Here is an 18,761-nt window from a genome sequence, read left to right on the forward strand (position 1 = left end):
AAGAAGGCTTTTTAAAAATGAAAAATAGAAAAATGGAAATGAAATAAAAAATAGGAATAGCTGGTGAGATAACCGCTGACAGTGCAGGCAGGCAGTTCCTTCTCGAGCCACAGAAAGCAAAGGGAGCAGGTACTGTATTTGCTATCAAAAGAGAGCAGGCAGTGCCATGGGCCACCCTTGGGAACGGCACGGTAAGTATCTTCACGTAGGGTGGGTGTTTATGGGGAAGTTTCCGTTTAGGATCCCTTCTCTGGATGTTCAAAGTCAGTACTACAGAACTTAATGTGTGCTTGCTTGCTTTTTCAAAGTTACAATCAGAAAACAAAACAAAACAAAAAACCAAGTTACAATCAGGATGACTTGCTTGCTACTTCTAATAGTTTTATGAGGACAGATTTTTATTTTTTTTAATTACAAAATTTTAAAAATGTTTTATTTATTTTTGAGAGAGAGAGAGAGACAGCATGAGCAGGGGAAGGTCAGAGAGAGAGGGAGACACAGAATCTGAAGACAGGATCCAGGCTCTGAGCTGGCTGTCAGCACAGAGCCCGATATGGGGCTCGAACCCATGAACCATGAGATCATGACCTGAGCTGGAGTCGGACCCTCAACAGACTGAGCCACTCAGGTACCCTGTGATTTTATTTTCAAACTCGACTGTAAAGAGCTCAAGGAGAATGGTCTTCTTTTCCTGTAGTTTAACAATACCTCGCTCGATGAGCTCAATCAGTCTCAGAGTTGGAGGTCATTTTACAGATAATCTGCCTTGAATTTTATCCTGGTACTCTTGTTCTGAGAATGCCCAGGAAGTGTGCCTTTTCCTGATGGAGAGGGAGTGGCAGGGTGAGCATTACACCTCTGGGCTTGCTCTAAGCCATACTGGCCTAAGGGTGCGGCTCTAGCCAACAGCCAGACCGGTCATTCTGTAGGAAGATGGGACCTTGCGGATGCCACAGGAGCCAGGGAGGTGAGAGCGGCTGGAGCAAACTGGAGACCCAGCGCCACAGTCTGCGGAGAAGCTGGAGTGGGCTCTGGAATGGCTCGAGGAGGGCGGGCAGCTGCCCGGCCCTGCAGGCCAATGTGCTTTCCTGCCCTGGCGTGAACGTGCCCCTGGCCTGGTAGCGCAGGGGCTCCCGCCCTGCCTCCGACAGCTAGGAGCCAGGGCTGAGTGTCTGCCTTCCGCTAGCTTCCATACAGGTGTGGGGGGCTCTGTGTGTGCCCCATTGTTCCACAGCACCACCCTCCCCCAGCTGGGTGGCAGTGTGAATGGGCCGCAGCTATATTTAGAGTGAAACTCCTGGGGCCACCACAAAGGAGTGACTGCATCTTCAGGAGGGTGGGTGGGCGGGAAGGGGACAGGGGAGCCAAGCTATTTTCAGAACACATGTCATTGCTGGCTACAGAGCAAGACTGTGGCCATAATGCAGAGGGAAACAATAGCTGTGGCCAGAGGAAGAGCCTGTTATGTTTCAGGTGGGATGTTTGCAACTGCTCAGGAAACCCGACCCCGCCCGACAGCAGCACAAATCACAGCAAAGCCTCGTGGAAGCAGAGAGGAGGGGGGGGGTATTCACAGGGCCGGGATGAGGTGCCAAGAGGCCACGCCTCATGCCTAGAGGCGGATTTTCAGTGACCGCTTAGCCCTAGGGGCCTGATTAGGGCTGAAACACATCGGACCAACTGCCAGACACACCACGTACCCTGCGCTCTGGTCTCTGGACACATCCCAAGATGGCAGTGGGAATGAAAAGGACTCAGTCAGAAAGCAACAAGGTGGGCAGGACCAACCTAATGTGAAGAGGTGTCTCAGGCAACAGGCAAAGCCTGGGGTGAGCCAGAGAATGTGGCCTCAAAGCCCCAGGTGGGCGGTCTTGGCCCCCCAGTATTCAGGGACTTGCCTGGGTGCCGTGGCTCCAGCTGCACAGGCCCCGAGAGCTGCCCACACCCCTTTCCTGACCTCCAGTCGGCCCTACTCACCAGCCTCTGTGCAAGGCCGGAAGCAGGGAGGGACAGGCTGCGGAGGGAGGCCAGGCCTCACCTCCCCCATCCCACAGATGAGCTTAGGCCCAGGGGTCTAGGTGGGAGAAGGGAAGTGGGGGTGTGGCTACAGCCCCAGATCTCAGTTGGACTTTATAGCCATCATGGGGGCCAGGAGGATTTTTTTCAACTTCATCTTCATATCCCCTTCCCCAAACATGTGTGGTTCCTGTTTTGCTGCATCTGTAAAAGGCGCCGGGAGCTGGGGACTTGCCTTACACCTCTCGGTTAACACCCCTGGAGACTGACGGAGTTCAGAGCAGTGTAATTTACAGCCCATCTCTCCAATCTTAATTCACCCGATGCTCCTCTCTTCCTTATTGTATTAGTGTGACCCAGGTACCTGCCAACAATAATGGCCTCTCCAGCTAGGAGCCTCTCCCCCACTCCCAGGACAATTTATACCTTTTCCTTGGGATTTTCCCCCCTTAAATTAAACAAAAAGAGGAAAAATAAGAAAAGGTTAACATGGGTTTGGAGTGCTGCAGCCCCGTGGTTCTGGGCAGGGAGCCAATGGCCCGAGGGCACACACATGTGTGTGCTCTCCCAGAAGGGCCTTCACCGGCCCTGTTTTACAGCCACCTCGGCACAGACTCCAGGGTTCACGCATATGGCCAGACAGATGTGTCTGGCTTACGTTCAAGGCTGGAAAATGAAGAATTATGGAAGTGAAGGGCCCCGGGCATTAAAAGGGGGGGGGGAAGGAAGGGGGGAATTTTTCCTCTGCTGAGAAATCCTCCTGTGGCTGTGAGGCTGGAGGAAGAAGGCTGACAGGAGGCAGGGCCGCCAGCAGTGGTGCATGTGGGGCCTGTTCTTAAAGGAGCCACAGCAATCCAAGCCCCAGATGGCCCTGTGGTGCCCAGGCCCGAGCGGCGTGCTCTGAAGGAGGTGACGGGGGGAACAAAGTTCCGGAGCAGAGGCAGCCCCGGGCACTCGACATCGAGCCTCACACAATACCTCTGGTTTGCAAGGAACTGCCTGTTGCTGCAGAGGCCAAGCTGAGCAAGGCGCGCTTGACAAGGCTGTGCCCCGTGGCGTGTGCTCCCACAGCATCCTGTACTTCCCTGTGGCCACAGTGCATGCTCACGCCTCAGGTCACTGGTTCCTCCATTCACTGTACACCCTGCACCTTCTGCTGCGGGACTTTTTTGGTTCACTCCTGTGTCCCCTGGCTACCAGCCTAGCAGATGCTCACTACCACTTACTAAACTGAGATGGAGACACGGTACTTGCTTCTAAGGAGTTCACAGTACAGTGGGGGTGGGGCTGGGTGGGGAACAAGTCCAGAAATAACTGTAATACGAGACATGATAACAAGTTTCAGAAATGAAGTATAAATCAGTGCCACAGGAACACTGATCAGAGAGGGATGAATTCCTCCTGAGGGGTATCAGGGAAGGCTTCATTGGGGAGATTTAGTTTCATCTGAGGACTGAAGGAAGACTAGAGTTTCAATAGGTAACAGAAAATGTGGAGCAGGAAAAGGCTATTTTGGTCTGAGGAACAGCATGGACTGAGACCCAAGAGTGGGAGAGGGTAGAGCAGGTCAGGGGACAGTGAGAGGGGAGGACGGTTAGTACTGGTGTCCGGACAGAAGGGCGCTAGTGTCTGGACAGGCACTTTACACGCACTGTTTTTCTGAGGGAGGTGCTGTTACCACTTTCATTTCATAGATGAGGAAACAGTTTTAGAGAAGTTCAATAATTCGCCCAATGCCACACAGCTCGTAAGGCTCATGGGGGAGAGGAGACGAGGCTGGGAAAACACTGGGAACAGACAAGAAAACCTGAAATGCCATGATAAGGAATTAGACTTTACTAGTGAAGCAGAGGCACTGACAACTTCTGGGCAGGGGAGTGGTCTTTTTGGGACGAGAAGGATGACCACAGGTGAGGTGCCTGGAGGCAGTGAGGCGGAGAGGATCCCAGTGTGCAGGCTGCACATTGCAGACTATCAAGTAAACAGCATGCCCTGGAGTCCTGGAGTTGTGCAATTAAAGCTCTGACTGCTCTAATCCAAGTCAGAAGGTGGCCTAGCAGCAGGTGTGGCAATGGGAACAGACAGGAGAGAAGGAATAAGTGAGTGAATAGACAGGGTCTGATAAGTAATCAGACAGAAGGGGTTAAAAGCCAGTTAGGAATTTAAGAGGATTCTCTAGTTGCTACTGTCTATTAGGTCACTGAACAAATATTTGCTGAGGCCAACTCTGCACACTGGGACTAAGAAGTGACAGAAAGGAAGGAGGAGACCAAGAAGAGAATGGTGGTGAGGAAGCCTAGGAGGGAGGTGTGGCCAACAGAGGGAGAAGACAGGGCTCGCTTGTGCTGGACTGCAGCTGCAAGAAAGGGGCTTCAGGGCCCAAAGCTACAGGGACGTCAACTACAGCAGTGATCGAGACTCACTGAAGACAGGTACTTAGAGACCTCGGACATCACAGTTTCCATAACTGCTGGGTTGAGGGTCAAGACATGGAGGTGGCGAGTACAGACAGAACCTTTGGGAAGACTGATAGTGAGGAAGAAAATAACCACAGGATAGGGAGAAAGACAGCCTGAGGATGAAGGTGCTTTGCAGGCCACAGCAGAGGGTTACACACAGAGCCCAGAAGGGCTGAGGAGGCGGCCACACCATGACAATGACCTGGCAGGAGGTATCACACACTTGATTCCCACTGGCAAGGGGACATGAATATCTCAAGAACAATGGATCCCAACTGGTATTCATTCCCCTTCCAAAGGCAGAGTTCTGGTTGGTGTTTAGACAAGTATCAGACCACACTGACCACTTACGGAGCACACACTGTATGCCATTCACTGTGTTACGTGCTTTTATATGCACTGGTTCCTGTAGGCCTCACAGCAATTCTAGGAGGTAGGCGTTACTACTGCTTACATTTTACAGATGGGGAAACAAGCTCTGAGAAGTAAAATAATGTCCCCAAAGTCACAGAGCTAGTAAGTGGTGGAGCCCAGAATGTGATCAGGTCTGCCTGGCCACAAAGCATTAAGCCCTATGCCAAAGGCAAGGGCAGCTGAACAGAGGACTGGAAATGAGACATTCCTAAAGAGGTCCGATGCTTCCCCACGCTCACAGTCTTTAAAGGGAGGAACATTGGGGGCGCCTGGGTGGCTTAGTCGGTTAAGCGTCCGGCTTTTGCTTAGGTCATGATCTCGCAGTTCATGGGTTCGAGCCCTGTGTCAGGCTCTGTGCTGACTGCCAGCTCCGAGCCTGGAGCCTATTTCAGAGTCTGTATCTCCCTCTCTCTCTGACCCTCCCCTGCTCACGTTCTCTCTCTCTCCTAGAAAAAAAAAAAAAAAAAGAATGGGACATTGCCTTAGCCCATTAAAAAAAAAATAAATAAAGGGAGGAACATGACTGGCTCTTCTCTGTCTGTCCTGAGCCCTAGGTAAGAGGAAGTGAGCTTATACAGTGTAAAAGGACAGACTTGTGAGAGCCATAGAGAAAAAGCTGCTGCAAGTGGAGCTTTGGGTAAACAGGAGAGCTGATGGTGGAGGAACTGTGTATGGAGATGAAGTAGTTTCTCTCTGCGAGGGTTTAGAGTGTCCTGTCCAGAGAGGGTCAGCCATTACACTGAGAATCCAGATAACCAGACTGTGGCTATGAGAAGTGTTCTCAAGTGTTCTTCCCTGAGAAGAAGTGTTCTCAACAGAGCATCTATGAACTCTTCAGGAGTGTCTGGATAAGGTTCAGGGGGACTCTGAAACCCCTGAAATTGGGCGGAAGATCATCTATGTGTGGGTGTGTAGTCACAGGTCATCAGTGGGGAAGAAGCTTTCATCAGATTCTCTGAGAAGAACCTGCTTCTGCCTTGAGTTCACGAGGAGGGAGACTCCAGGCACCAAAAATGCTACCAGAATTTGGTGATGGAGAAAGAAAATGGGTGGAACCAGGAAGGACACTGCAAGACAGTCTCTTCCTGAGAGGGTCCTTCTTATCCCTACTCGTGACTCACACGCCCCCTCATGCCCTACACAGTCACGGTCCTAATGGGAACCACCCTCCCCAGGCCCCCCAGGCCCCACCTGGATCTTCTCTTGGCGACGCTGCTGCTCGGCTATCTTCCTGGCCAGAGCCAGCTTCTTGGCCCGAAGTTCCCTGATGTCATCCTCACCCCCGCTGCCTTCGGCCTCTGAATCTTCCTCAAAGTCTTCAATCACCACGTCCTCCTCCTTTGGGCAGTGGAGTGGACCAGGGGAGAGAGGAGACTGTGAGTCCATGGCCCTTACCAGCTCCACCCTCCTGTCCTTCCAGCACGCCCAACTCCATGGCAAGAATGGACTTTCCTTACAAAGGACCCCAAGGTGTGTGCTTCCCTCAGCTCAGGAACAGAGGGAGCAGACAGAAGCCGCCACCTCTCCCCTCAGCAAATGCACTCCAGGCTCTTTCCCCTTGGAGAGTCGTTATGTCCACAGCAGAGGTGACTCACACACACACATTCACGCCCATGCTTATACACACAGCTCTCCATTCTCCTATGCACACACTCACCAAGTCTTGCTTAGAACCTATTTTCCTTTTGAAATCACCAAAGGGGAAAACAACAGAGAAAGCTGAACCACTCAATTTAGATCTAATTCCTGCCAATGATCTGATAGGGATCAATTCTGGCCAAGAGCTGGGAGTTAGGTATGGAAGCTCCCCTGCCCCCCAGATGGCTTCAGGGAACAGATGCTGTAGCTCAGCAGACCTTGCCCTGGTTTCTTTTTAAGACCACAGCCTGGGGCTGTTGGGGTTGCTGAGACCCATTACAGGAATTCACATGACATGACCTTGCTCGGCTGCCCTCTCAGGGTCTGGGCAGGCTAGGAGATGGCTGGCTAGCTTCAGGAGCTTCCTGCCAGGCTGGTGGAGCCTTCCCCAGGGACGGCCCCTCCCTGCCTGCAGCCTCAGCTCTGAGAAGCCCCCACTCCCCGGGTGGTCCCAGGCTCTATTCCTCACCCTCTCACTTCTGACCTTGGTCAGCAGAGAACATGCAGCTGCCCAAGGGAACATCCTCTGAGGGACAGCATTAGCGTGGGTAACAGGGAGTGATTTAGTAGAAGATTCCTGTGTTTCTAACTAGATGATAATAATGACAATGATTATGACAATAACAACTGCCATTTACTGAATGCTTATCATTGGTCAGATAACTGTGCTAAGTGTTTGTCATGTATCAACTCATTTAATACTCACCATGGTCTGTAAAATAGATGCCATTATCATCCCTACTTTATAAATGAACACACTGAGGTTTAGAGAGTTTAAACAATTTGCTCAAGGTCAAAGGTAGTAAGTGGCAGATCAGAGATTCAAATCCCAGTGGGTTCGACTCTAAAGTGTGTGCTCTTACTAACAAGGTTGCGGTCTTGTATCTAGAGAGTAAGGCCAGACCAGCCCTGAGGGGCTCAGCTTTGCCAGTCTTCCAGTAAGCCTACCTGGGACCTGTTCAGGAGAGTCTTGCTCTTTCCACTAACTGTCCATCTCAACATGATATTCTGATGGATTCTCTGGGAATCTCTCAGAAAGTGGGAGGGATAGTGTGTGGGTGGGTAGGTGATGCTTTGTCTTGGGAGCAGAATCTAGGGGTAGGAAGACAGGTGTTTTGGGAGCATCCCTAAGGAATGGGACTCTCTTCTGCTCATGAAGAATGATATCTGAGGAAACAAGGAATCACCATCCCCTTATTCCTCCCTCAAGCAGCTTAAGTGACTCAGTCTTGCAGTTTAGGGAGAGACGGGGGCTGGGGGGTGTGTGTGTCTCAGGATGGGGCTAGAACTGCCACTATCCAAGAAGTCTCAGAGGTCCGGGATGCTGTCCACAGTCACCATGCATCTGACGACCCACAGGCTATTCATTTCCAGGAGGCCCGGGCCATGAGGAGGAAGGCTCTGTCTACACATTTGCTTCCTTGTTTGTGAGGTTAACCTGGACCAGAGTCAGTGGGACAGGATGGCTGACTAGCCTGTCGGGGGAACACTGCCTCTTGCCTGCTATGATCAGAGATCCACAGGGTTATCACGGGGCTTGGAGTAAGCTTGTCTGAGGTCAAAAGGGGGTCAGTGAGGCTTGTCTGAGGTTCACTCAGCTCTCACAGCAAACGAGGAAGTGGGGGGTTATGAAATTACACAGACCAGGGTAAGCAGGGTTTCCCAGGGGCCACTAACATAAAGGAACCCAGGAGGCTCGTGGGAAAAGGAAGAAGTGGGCAGCACGGTGTGGGTCACAACCTTTGTCTGGTCAATAAGCCTTAGAAGGAGTGAGAGAATGGCACAGCCAAACTCTGGGCCTGGAGACCTAGTCTGCTCCTCGTTAAGTGTGGAGGCGGCCCTCTTTGGCTTCTCCTGGGCCTCCCCTGCCTCGCTGGATTTGGTACTGTGGGCTCCACTGCCCGGAAGACATCTCTCACGGCAGTCAGGACAGCCGGCCCTGCTCACTTTCCACTGCCGGCCTCGGCCTGGGAGTGTGGCTGAGACAGCCGGCTGAGGCGCCGCCCCACCCACGGTGCCCTGCACGGAACCTGGGGCTTGGGTGGCATGCTCTGTCCCGCCTCGGGCCTGGGCACCTTGACTGCTTTAGCAACTGCACCACTTCCTCCCGTACCGACAGCTCATTCCTTCCCATTATTCCCTGCCCAGGTTTCATCTGGAATCTGGAATCATGGGCTCAGCTTTACCCCTGGAACCACCTCTGTCCTGGAAGCCGAGCCCTGTGTCATCAGGGGTGGGGTGGGGTTCTCCAGCTATTCTAATGAAGCTAGTCCAAGGCTCTGCTGCTCTGAAGACTCTGAACCAAAGGTGGCCACTCTATCACTGCTTCAGATCACAAACGACAGCTTCCAGCTGACATCTGGCTTCCCTGGCCTGTTGCTGATTTCATCCCTGCACCCCACCCTGCTCCACCAGGCGCTTGAGACTGCTGTGGGCCAAATGACTGTGTTGGCCTACGGGTGACCTGGCCTCTGGCTAGAATCACTTCCGTCCCTTCTTGAAGTCCCACGTTCCTTCCCACCTAAGTCTCCTCTGTCTTTAACGCTGTAGGGTAAAAAAGGAGAGTCAACCTTCAGGCAAAAGTGGGCTGTGTGTGCGTATACACCCAGACAGAGTTCCCCACACCCAGACACGGAGCAGGGCAGCTGGCAGTGATAGGAAACGCATACATGTGCCGGCACCATCACACACTCACACTGACTCAGAACCCACAGCCTGCAGGGCAGCCAGCGGCAGAGTTCCATTTAAACTGACACACAAACCTAGCACACAGAGACCCGTGACAACAATCACCCTCAAGAAGATACATCGTGGATAGGAGGGCAACTGGTGGGGAACTTAGCAGGGGTGCATACACAGTCTCGTGCGCACACGCATACACACACATACACACATGGTCTGGAGTGAAGCAAGGGCTACAGGAACAACCAAGGGCAAACAAACAAGAGGAGAATTCCTTAATCACATCAGGATGTGCAGGAGGGAGGGAGGGAGCGAGTGAGCGAGTGAGCGAGTGAGCGAGGGAGGGAGAGTAGGCCGGGGGAGGGGGTGATTTTCCACACGGGGCCAGCAATGTCAGCTCTTCCTGTATGTGTGCTGGAGACTGGAGTTCAGGCCTGTGCTGCGCTGAGCTCCGCACATCTATAAACTTGATCCTCAGCCTGAACCCTAACACCCCCCGCCCCACTCCCTTTCCTAAGCCTCCCGAGCTGCACATTATTAAACTCTTTCTTTCCCTCCCTTCTCCTCCAATGCAACATTAAAAAGAAGCATCTGGAACTCGTAGCAGAGTGAGATGGAGACACTGGGGTGGGACTGGCAGGAAGGGGCACCAGCAGAGTGCACTCTTGAGAAGTTGGCTGGTCACGTCCACATCCATACTGCTTTGAGTGGTTATAAATAACCAGGATAGGAGCAGCAGCCGTGGGCAGAGCAGGGCTGGGGGTGGGGAGGGGAGCCTTCCCTCTGCCACAGCGGGCTCTCCCTGCACAGTACCTCATCTTCCAGTTGTTTTCCCTCTTGGCTTCCCATTTCCTTTCCCATGGTGTCTGGGACGGGTGCCACTGACACATATTTTCCACCCTTGAATGCCAGCAGAGGCTCTTCTTGTCCACAAAGGGCTTCCAGAAAATACTTCAGCACTGTGACCCTTTTGCAGTCGGCTGCAATAACCTACAGGGCGAGAGGGAGAGAAGCAAAACAGCATTTTCTGAAAGGGAAGATGGAGATGACAGGCACTGTTTGCTGGCAGAGGGGCACGTGAGAAGTGTGTCACAGTTACTGGACAAGGCTGTGGGGTGACCGAGCGGGACTTCGAGCATGTATGGGACTGTGAAGGAGGGCCAGGGCAAGGGGGTTGAGGGCCAAGATCCTCTGAAGGAAAAGATCACCACCACATCTCTTTAGGTCATCTCTGGGAAACAGACAACCTCATGATCAATGACAAGGCCTTCTAGGCTTTTGCCTTTCTTCTAGTGAGGTGCTGATATAAAAAAAGAATAAACTGAATTCTTCTAAGTTTAGTATTTAATCGATAGAAGGAAGGGTGGAGCACAGAACACTGGCTTTCACAGAATACAGCTTCCTGGTACCCTCGCTGCCACTCCACTCTCCTCCCAGCTTCCCCTCTCTCTCGGCTCCCAAGAGGAGCACTTCTAGCCGGAGTGCAAAATGAATGATGAGGGCTTTCTTGGCTGTTTCATTTCAGCTAGATCACTTCAGGCTTCCCCTGACAGGTTCCTGCTCCACCTAAGAGCTTCTCATGCTCAAGAGACTGGGGTCAGGCAGGAAATTGTTGTCAGGAGAAGGGAGACAGGCAAAGCAGGTAGGGGGTGTTTCACCAAAGCTCTGCTCCTCCAGCGGTTCACGCCATCCTGCTCCCATGTGGCCACATCAGCACATAAGCCAGTGCTGTCAGAGAAGCTGGGGCTGATTTAGCTGAAATGAAATTCAATACCTTGAGCAATCGTCAAATTTGTAAGTGTCTCAGATGAAGTTTCCATAGTCACTCTGTCTGGGGTCCTTCTCCTGTGAGACCACACAGGTGTGTCCTCACCTGTACACAAACCCGTTTGCATTGCTGGCACCCTCGCATGCCCTTCTCTTCATCTCTGGCCTCTGGGGTCCTTTCCTCCTTCTTGGTAGGGCGCTTACCAAGGAAGAGGAGGCACCCGGCTTGATCCGAGCTTGGAAACTGGTCATCACTGCTCATCAGCACTCACCCTAGCCCCTGGAGAGTGTCCCCCACCATGCTTTCCCATATTCCAGACTGTGAAAGGGGCTTACTTCTACGTCGGTATCACATAGTAAAGTGCAAGCTTGGAGACTGGCTTTGGTTGTTTGCTCATTGTTTTACAGGTGCATAGGCCCCTCTCTGGTCAGTTACCCCACTGGTAGCAAAGGATACATCTTGCACTTTTCGTGCTTCTCTACCAAGGGGCGCTGAGGGCAAGTGGGGCACACAGAAGGTTCGCAGCAGGAGGCTCGCAGAAAGGACTGATAGGCACAGGGGAGCATGAGGCAGGTGTGATCCAAGTCTTCTAGGACACTGTGGAGCTGAGCACTACTGTGCCAGCTGGTGGGCCAGGGCAAGTGCACCACAGCAGTCAGCTGTGACTCCAGCTCTGGGACTCTATCCTCTACTGCCTCTCCCAGCCAAACCTGCTATTCTCCCTGCCTAGGGGTGCCCCCTGCTCACCCTCACCAATGGCCCTGCTAGCATTATAGGCCTGAATCTCAGGGTAAACACCTTGATCACCTCCACCTGAGAAGCTGAGCTAACAGGTGCTCAGCTACTCAGAGAAAGCTTAGCAAAAGACAGCCATCTTGAGCCTGGGGTGGGGGTTCCTGGGCTTGGGCCGGGGCAGGTAACCATAGGTGCCATTGCGTGTGTTTGTTCAAAGATGTCACGGGAAAGGCTAGGAATACAGAAGCAGGGGCTAAAAAGCATTAGAGAACAGAGCTGCAATGAGTAATGGCCTGGCAGGCAGCACGCACAGTGGCCTCCCTGCATCCCCAGCCTCTCACTTGCAGAGGAAACTTCTGCATTTCCACAAGACTGCCAGTTTCCTCTCTGTGGTCTAATTTTAACCACCTTGTCGTTACAGTGTGTGTCAGCCACCTGACCCCACTATGACCTCTGACCTTATGCCCCAGCTACTGCTTGCACTATGGAGAATTATGTAATGGGCCCAGGACTTTCCTTTTCAGTGTGAGGCTGCTACCAGTGAATGGAGGGGAGGTGGGGATTAAGGGGTGAGAGCAAGACAGAGGAAAAGCTTGCCATGGTCCTTGGTATCACCTGGATGGTAAGAAGTATGCCGGCACCCTCGCTGAGTGTGCAGTAGAAATGTGCCCAGAAGTGTGTCCATGGCTGCATGTGCCTGCTGATAGGCAGCGCGGAGAGTTCCTGCTGTTTACAGCATGGGCTCGGTGGCATGCTCAAAGGCTCAGGAAGAAGTGTGATTCACAGCCAAGAGGGAGAAAGGGCACATTGTGGATGCAGGACTCCCGAGATGGGGATTTCCAGGGCACAGTGAGGGCCCCAGGGATGCAGACATCCTGAGCCTGCCTGCAGCATATCCTTTGGGATCAGTGGGGATCTTCACACGGACACAAAAGCAAAAAGGAGTGTCCCTCTTTTTGATTGTCACTCTAATGTTTAGACGGAACAAGGCTTCTTTAGGGATTTCATCTGCTATGGCCGTTAGTTCCTTCCCTAGGGCAAGGGTACTCCTGGCTGATGCTCTCTTTTTTTTTTTTTTTAACGCTTTATTTATTTCTGAGAGAGAGAGAGAGAGAGAGACAACGTGAGCAGGGGAGGGTCAGAGAGAGGGAGACACAGAATCTGAAACAGGCTCCAGGCTCTGAGCTAGCTGTCAGCACAGAGCCCGACGCGGGGCTCAAATCCACGAACCGTGAGATCATGACCTGAACCGAAGTCGGACGCTTAACTGACTGAGCCACCCAGGCGTCCCATGGCTGATTCTCAAAAGGGCTGATCCAGTGGTGTCTCTGAGCTGCCACTAAGAGATCTAAAGAGAATTCTAGGTGTTTGCAGAGAGAAAAGCCACCCAGCCTTTAGGAATTGCAAACTCCCTCCTTTGAAATCCAACTAGCAGGGAGGACAGCCAAGGTTGTGCCATCTCCTTAGGTTTCCAAAGTAAGAAAGAAATGGGCTTCTAGCTATTTAGTAGATGGGGGAACTGAGAGAGAAAGTCTAGGGCTTGCCCAGGGGCATAGAGAAACATCTGGCCTATCTGGTAAAGCATTCTGCTTTAAGGCAGGAGGAATGAGCCCCGCAGATGAGGCCATTTCTCTTGGTCCTGTGGTCTACAAGAGGCTTATGGGAATGTTCTCCCAAAGACTCCAGCACTTGAGTTGGGGAAAAAGTTTAAATATGGTTAATAAGGGACACCATGATGGAACCACCCATAAAGAGCCAACTCCAAGATGATCTTTGGCTGGCCAAGGACTTCCTGGTAGGACAGGGGTTAAAGCTGGGCTCCCTGCTTGGAGAGGAAGGAGTCCAGCTGAAGTCTATGACATAATCCTCACAACAGCTCTGTTCATGAGTACATTTTTCCATTCTATATCAATGAAAAACACAGAATGTAAGTGGCCTGTACATTGCAGCTCTGGGCAAACTTTAGATTCTCTAGAGGAGATAGAGCTGGGCAGGAGAGGCCTCCTTCCTGGGCTGTTAACAGGCTAGAGGTAAGTAAAAGGGCTGCTGGCCAGGGATTACCCCAGGGAACTGGGGACCCAGCACCTTCTCAGTAGCGGTCCTGACCTTTCTGGATGGAGATTCACTGTGTAGGAGATTACCAGGAACTCCAACGTTGATGGACAGAGTGTCTCACACAAATCACTAGTCAGCTTTGAAAAGAAAACTGGGGCTTTAGGTCAGGGAACTGCTAAAAGAAAGGCGCCCAGAGAAAGCCCCTTTCCGTTCCCCTGAAAACCATCTGAGGCAGCGTGCCCCACCAGTGGGAACTGAAACCTCTAGCTTCAGGGCTCCAGTTATCACTGGATCAGGTCCACACGCAAAGAACCAAGAAGAAAGGAGGACTGAAAGCGAGATGTGGCAAGGCCACACAGGATCCTGGCCTGTCCCAGGCTCAGTTCCTTAGAGGTATAATGTAAGCATGTATGGGGTAAGTGGAGCTCGGAGCTATGTGGAAAGTTAGCTCGTGTGGAAAGCAAGAAGAAACCTCTAGATCAAGAGAGAAAAGGAAAGGCAGACCGAGCTACTGGTCTGGGGACTTTAGGTGGGGCGGTTGATAAGCAAGGAATGGAGTTCTCTGGAAACTCTCTACAGCCACTCGGCAGGAGACAAGCCCAGCCTGGGCAGAGATGCCCTGGAAGGAACAGAAAAAGAGATCTAAGCTGTCTTATGGATGGTGGGGGAGGGCAAGAGGCAGAGAAAAGGAACTGAGCACCAGGTACCACAGACTGATGTACTCTGAGTTGCAAGACTTAACACCTCAGAGCTGCCACAGGAAAGGGAGAACACTCCCTCCCTTCCCTGCACCCATGTAGCCAACAGAGCTCTGAGAACCAGGCCTCTGGATGCAAGTTCTAGGGAGTGAGGCATTCACTCCATCCTTATTGGGGTCCCTGTTATCTGCAAACAGGCCTCTTGGAAGGCACAAGCACTACAGTGGCTGGTTAGATTTTGTAAAATTTCTTTTTCTGAACTTTTGGTTTAGGGGAATCAGATTTTAAACCTGTACTATCAGCCGGTTCTATTTTTTTCTGGTCTTAAAAAATCCTGCCTGCTACTGCTCCTCTGGTTAAAGAGAAAAAAATCACATGGGTTTTCCTCTACAAACTGAAGTTTACAGGTTGTTTTTCTTGTTTCTCTAAATGGAGCCAATTATTCTCACATTTGTTGAAACCTTCAATCAAATTTTATAGGTTGTTAATTTTACAGAATGTCCTTAGAGCAAATAAGATGCAGACAGGAAAGTGAAGTCTTACAGAGATTATTAAGAAAGCTTAAAATAGCCTGCAAATCCACCACCAAGGCTGGTGAATATAGGCTGCTCGGCTGGCTTCTGAGGTCAATTAGCAATGGGTTAATTATCATCTTTAATAAGCCAAGCCTACAGAATTGGCTACAAGAAGCTAAAGTCAGACTAAAGCGTTTTCACAAACTGGGAACCTCACAGGAGACTGCAGGGTGGGAAGCACAATTCTGTAGTGGCCAAGGGTGGGTCAGCCTAAGAGGAGGCCTGCCAATGAAAGTTCAGACACAGCGAATCCTCTGGAGCCAGGAGGACAGAGGAAGTGGTTCATTCACACTCCTAGAGGGAGGGGTTTCCAGCAGGGAGCAGACTTCAGAGGCAGGAGGCAACTGGCCATAAGGATGCTCATTCACTTTGAAGACACAGGGAGTGGCTTATGATGGGGAGACAGACGTTCACAGCCGAACTGAATCAGAAGGAAGTGGTCCCGGACTAGGAGAGAAGGTGGCGGGTCAGAGGGGAAAGAAAGGAAGAAGCTGTGCAGGTGCTGAATGACAAAGGGGACAGGACAGAGGGAGAAGAGGCATGGTCCCTGTGCTAGACGCATAACCTGACAACCCCTGGGCCTCCTGTCAAGGGAATCATTCAGCACTCTGCTGTCTCCTATCCCTGCTGCAGCGGGGCCCCATTTCTAAGCGATGCAACTAAACATGGGTCTCTCCTGCAGTCCCTTTCGATCCCAGTGTCCAGAGCCTGCACTCCTTACTCCTGTATGGTGAGTCCGTGTTAGCTGAGAGGTCAGTGAATCACAAGATGAGATGTTAACATCGTCAACCAACCACAGTAGTCGCGCCATTCCACACGCCTGGTCCCAGCAGCTGTGTTTTTTTTCCACAGTGGAGGCAATGGGAGGGGTGCTGACAACACGCAGATGCCTGTTCAGGGTGGTATGGCAGCTGCTCGCCTCACCACATCTCCTATGTGTGCATGCACCTGTGCCCCCGCACTGCCCCTCCTAGAGAGGGGTGGGTGGGAGCTGGAAAATGGTTAGGTAGAAGACTTTGGGGAGAGGGAAGGGGCTACCCTAATAGTTTTAATGTGTATTCCAAAAGGTACAGGTACTTGGCTACTGGGGGTGGGGGGTGGAGTGGGAATTATGTTCACCCTGGAGGGAGAGTCGAGGTAACAGAATTATGGAGCACATACTGGCATGGAGAAGTTAAGTACAGTAGAAACAACGGGTCCATTCTGGAAAGAGGCAAGTTGAGGCAATAAAGGGGGTTGATCAAGAGCCTGGGCTTCACAGTCAGACAGACTCGTCTTAACTACAACTTCCCAGCAGTATGTCTGCAGACAAGTTACTGAGCATCTCTGAGCCTCTTTGCTCAAGTTGTTCTGAGGTTTAAAAGGGATAATGCATATCAAACATTTAGCAAGGTGCCTGGGCCAAGTGCTCAATTATGAATGGCTGTTCTTTTCTTTCTTCCTTACTGCCTCACTCTGCTCAGAGGTGCGTGAAAGCCAGACTCCGCGGTAATGAAGAAGGAAGCATGGGGCTGGCACTCCTCTGGAATGCTCACCTGGCTGTTGAGGCTGCTGGAATATCTTATTCAGAACTAAGGTGCTGGATCCAGGCTGCTAGGTAGGCCACTTGGTGGAGGCAAGGCCTGGCCTCTTTCTAGCTGTCCCTACTATTCTACAAAAAGATTCCTAGGCCTAACCATAGACATGCATTCTGTGGGACTGTCTACAGAGAGGCCTCAAGGACCTGGGCTTCAGGACAAACATGCCATTCATGCACACAACAGAAGTAAAATCCTGTACTGAATGCCATGGCCACCTTGCCTGTCTAGCCCCTTCATACTGGGGTTGTGGGGCGGCCTGGTCTCTGTGGCGATATCCTCCTTAAATGAGACCCTTGCTCCAGGTTCCTCAATACAAAAGAAATGATGCAAAAATCCTCAATGTGGCATTTTCTACCCACCTGAATTTCCTGAGCTTGGAATTCTGAACAAAGTCAGAGAAAGGAGTCTGGATTTTCCTGTGTAAAGTACAGCTTGCTCTTCTTGAACGGTTCCCTTGTGGAAAGAAACTATTGTCTTCTAGAGCTCTGAGCTCCGGCTGTATGAGCAAGGTGCACTCTCAACATGAGCCCGTCGCAGACAGCAAACTATAGGCAGCAGTAGCTTGGGCTGCAGTCCAATCCGCTTCCCCTGCAGAGTGCTCTGAGAGCAGCCACCCACACTGGCAGGAGTCAGGGGCGGATACTGGCACTGCCAACACAAGCCTTTCAGGTCTGGCTGGCTTCAGCTGGTCTGAAACCTGGAACACAGGCGCTGGGGCCCTCACTTACTGAACCAGCAGGGGAGGCTACAAGCTCAGCCCCTGGGGATGAAAGTCCTCATGTCTGTCTCAGTCTGCAAATATCCGCATGCAGTCTGTTTCTACATTGCTAGTTAGTCCTGGGCTAGGAGCACTGTATCTTGGGGTCTAGTTACCCTGAGCTACATTCTTATTTGCTTCCAAACGGCCAGATTCAGGAGACCACCCTTTAGGTTTGTGTTCAGGCTCCTTCACCAGATTTGTTCCTAGTTTTACTTTACATGTGTGGGGGAGAATACCTTCTCTGAGACATCTGCAGTGTTCGACACAATTCGCCAACAGTCAATTCAACAAATATTTACTAAATGCCTACTGTGTGCATTAGGCACTATTCCAGGCCCTGAGGATACAGTAGAAAACAAAGTCCCGGGTGGCTCCAATGGGCGGTGGGTCACATTCAGATCAGGTGTATGGAAGACTCCCTCTACCAAGAGAGAAATACATCACCCTGGCCCTATGACCTAGAGCAGGCAGGATGGCAGAATTCTTACTCCTCTTCCCTTGAGGAGGAAGAAACAGCCCCAGGAGAAGAGCTCCTTGTAGGGACCTGGCACACTGCTCCTTTACCCCTTTTAGGCGACGGGTCCTCAGGAAGTCAGGATGGAGAATTAATTCCCTTGGGCTCAGCCTCACTACAACATGAAATCGCCATCTCTCTTAACGCTTTCCATGACTTGTCTGAGTCTTTTACCCCCCACCCACCCTTCCCTGCTGTAAATCACCATTCTCCCTTCTTGCTATTATTCCCTAATCCTCAATTCAAGGCCCCAGGCAACCCTGTCTGATATTCCCCCCACATGCTATTTGCTCCCTTTTGCACCTCTGAGGCTTTGCCTTTATCCAATCAGCTCATTCCCTCACCTTCCTGTATGTTTAATAAAAAGTCTTTCTTAAGAAGTCTTATCCAATGTGCCAGCCCACTGCCCACAAATTTTTCCTAAGGCTCTGCTATGTGACAGGGACTATGTTAGACATCTTGGGCACATAAGAGAGAACAAGGCAGATCCCATCCTTGACTTCACGGCACTTTCAGTCTAGAGAGGGATTCCACAGTAACCTACACTAACTCTTCCAAGTCCACAGGTGTCCCTTCAGTACCTGCAGCCTAGGCCAACACTCCATTCACCTTCTCGGACCTCATCAGCAGCCTTCAGCACGTGTACTGCTTCCACAAAGAAGTTATCAGGCATTCAGAGCCACACCACCACTACTAGAAACTCCTCCATATCATCCCCCGGTGATCCAACCCTCTCCTGAATATTTCAAATGGAGAGGATTCAAGACCGTGGGGAAACTTTTAAAACCATTAAATGCTTAAAAAACGTGTAAGTAATTTTTATTGTTACCTACCAAAAGGATTTCTTTGTTTTTCCTGTTATCTTCC

General features: G+C 51.4%; 1 protein-coding gene across 1 annotated transcript in view; it reads right to left on the minus strand.

The window, feature by feature from the left end:
- The window catches only part of SMG6 (SMG6 nonsense mediated mRNA decay factor), a 229,888-nt gene that overhangs the window by 12,784 nt on the left and 198,343 nt on the right, over window positions 1-18,761 (minus strand). The window contains exons 14-15 of the mRNA XM_039252642.1: window positions 10,023-10,199; window positions 6,081-6,227 (exon numbers count right to left, since the gene is read on the minus strand). Of these exons, the coding sequence (XP_039108573.1) occupies window positions 6,081-6,227; window positions 10,023-10,199 (324 nt within the window). The remainder of the gene's footprint in view (window positions 1-6,080; window positions 6,228-10,022; window positions 10,200-18,761) is intronic.

This window comes from Hyaena hyaena, unplaced genomic scaffold, assembly GCF_003009895.1.
Source record: "Hyaena hyaena isolate Hyena2069 unplaced genomic scaffold, ASM300989v1 scaffold_10, whole genome shotgun sequence".
NCBI classification, from domain to species: domain Eukaryota; kingdom Metazoa; phylum Chordata; class Mammalia; order Carnivora; family Hyaenidae; genus Hyaena; species Hyaena hyaena.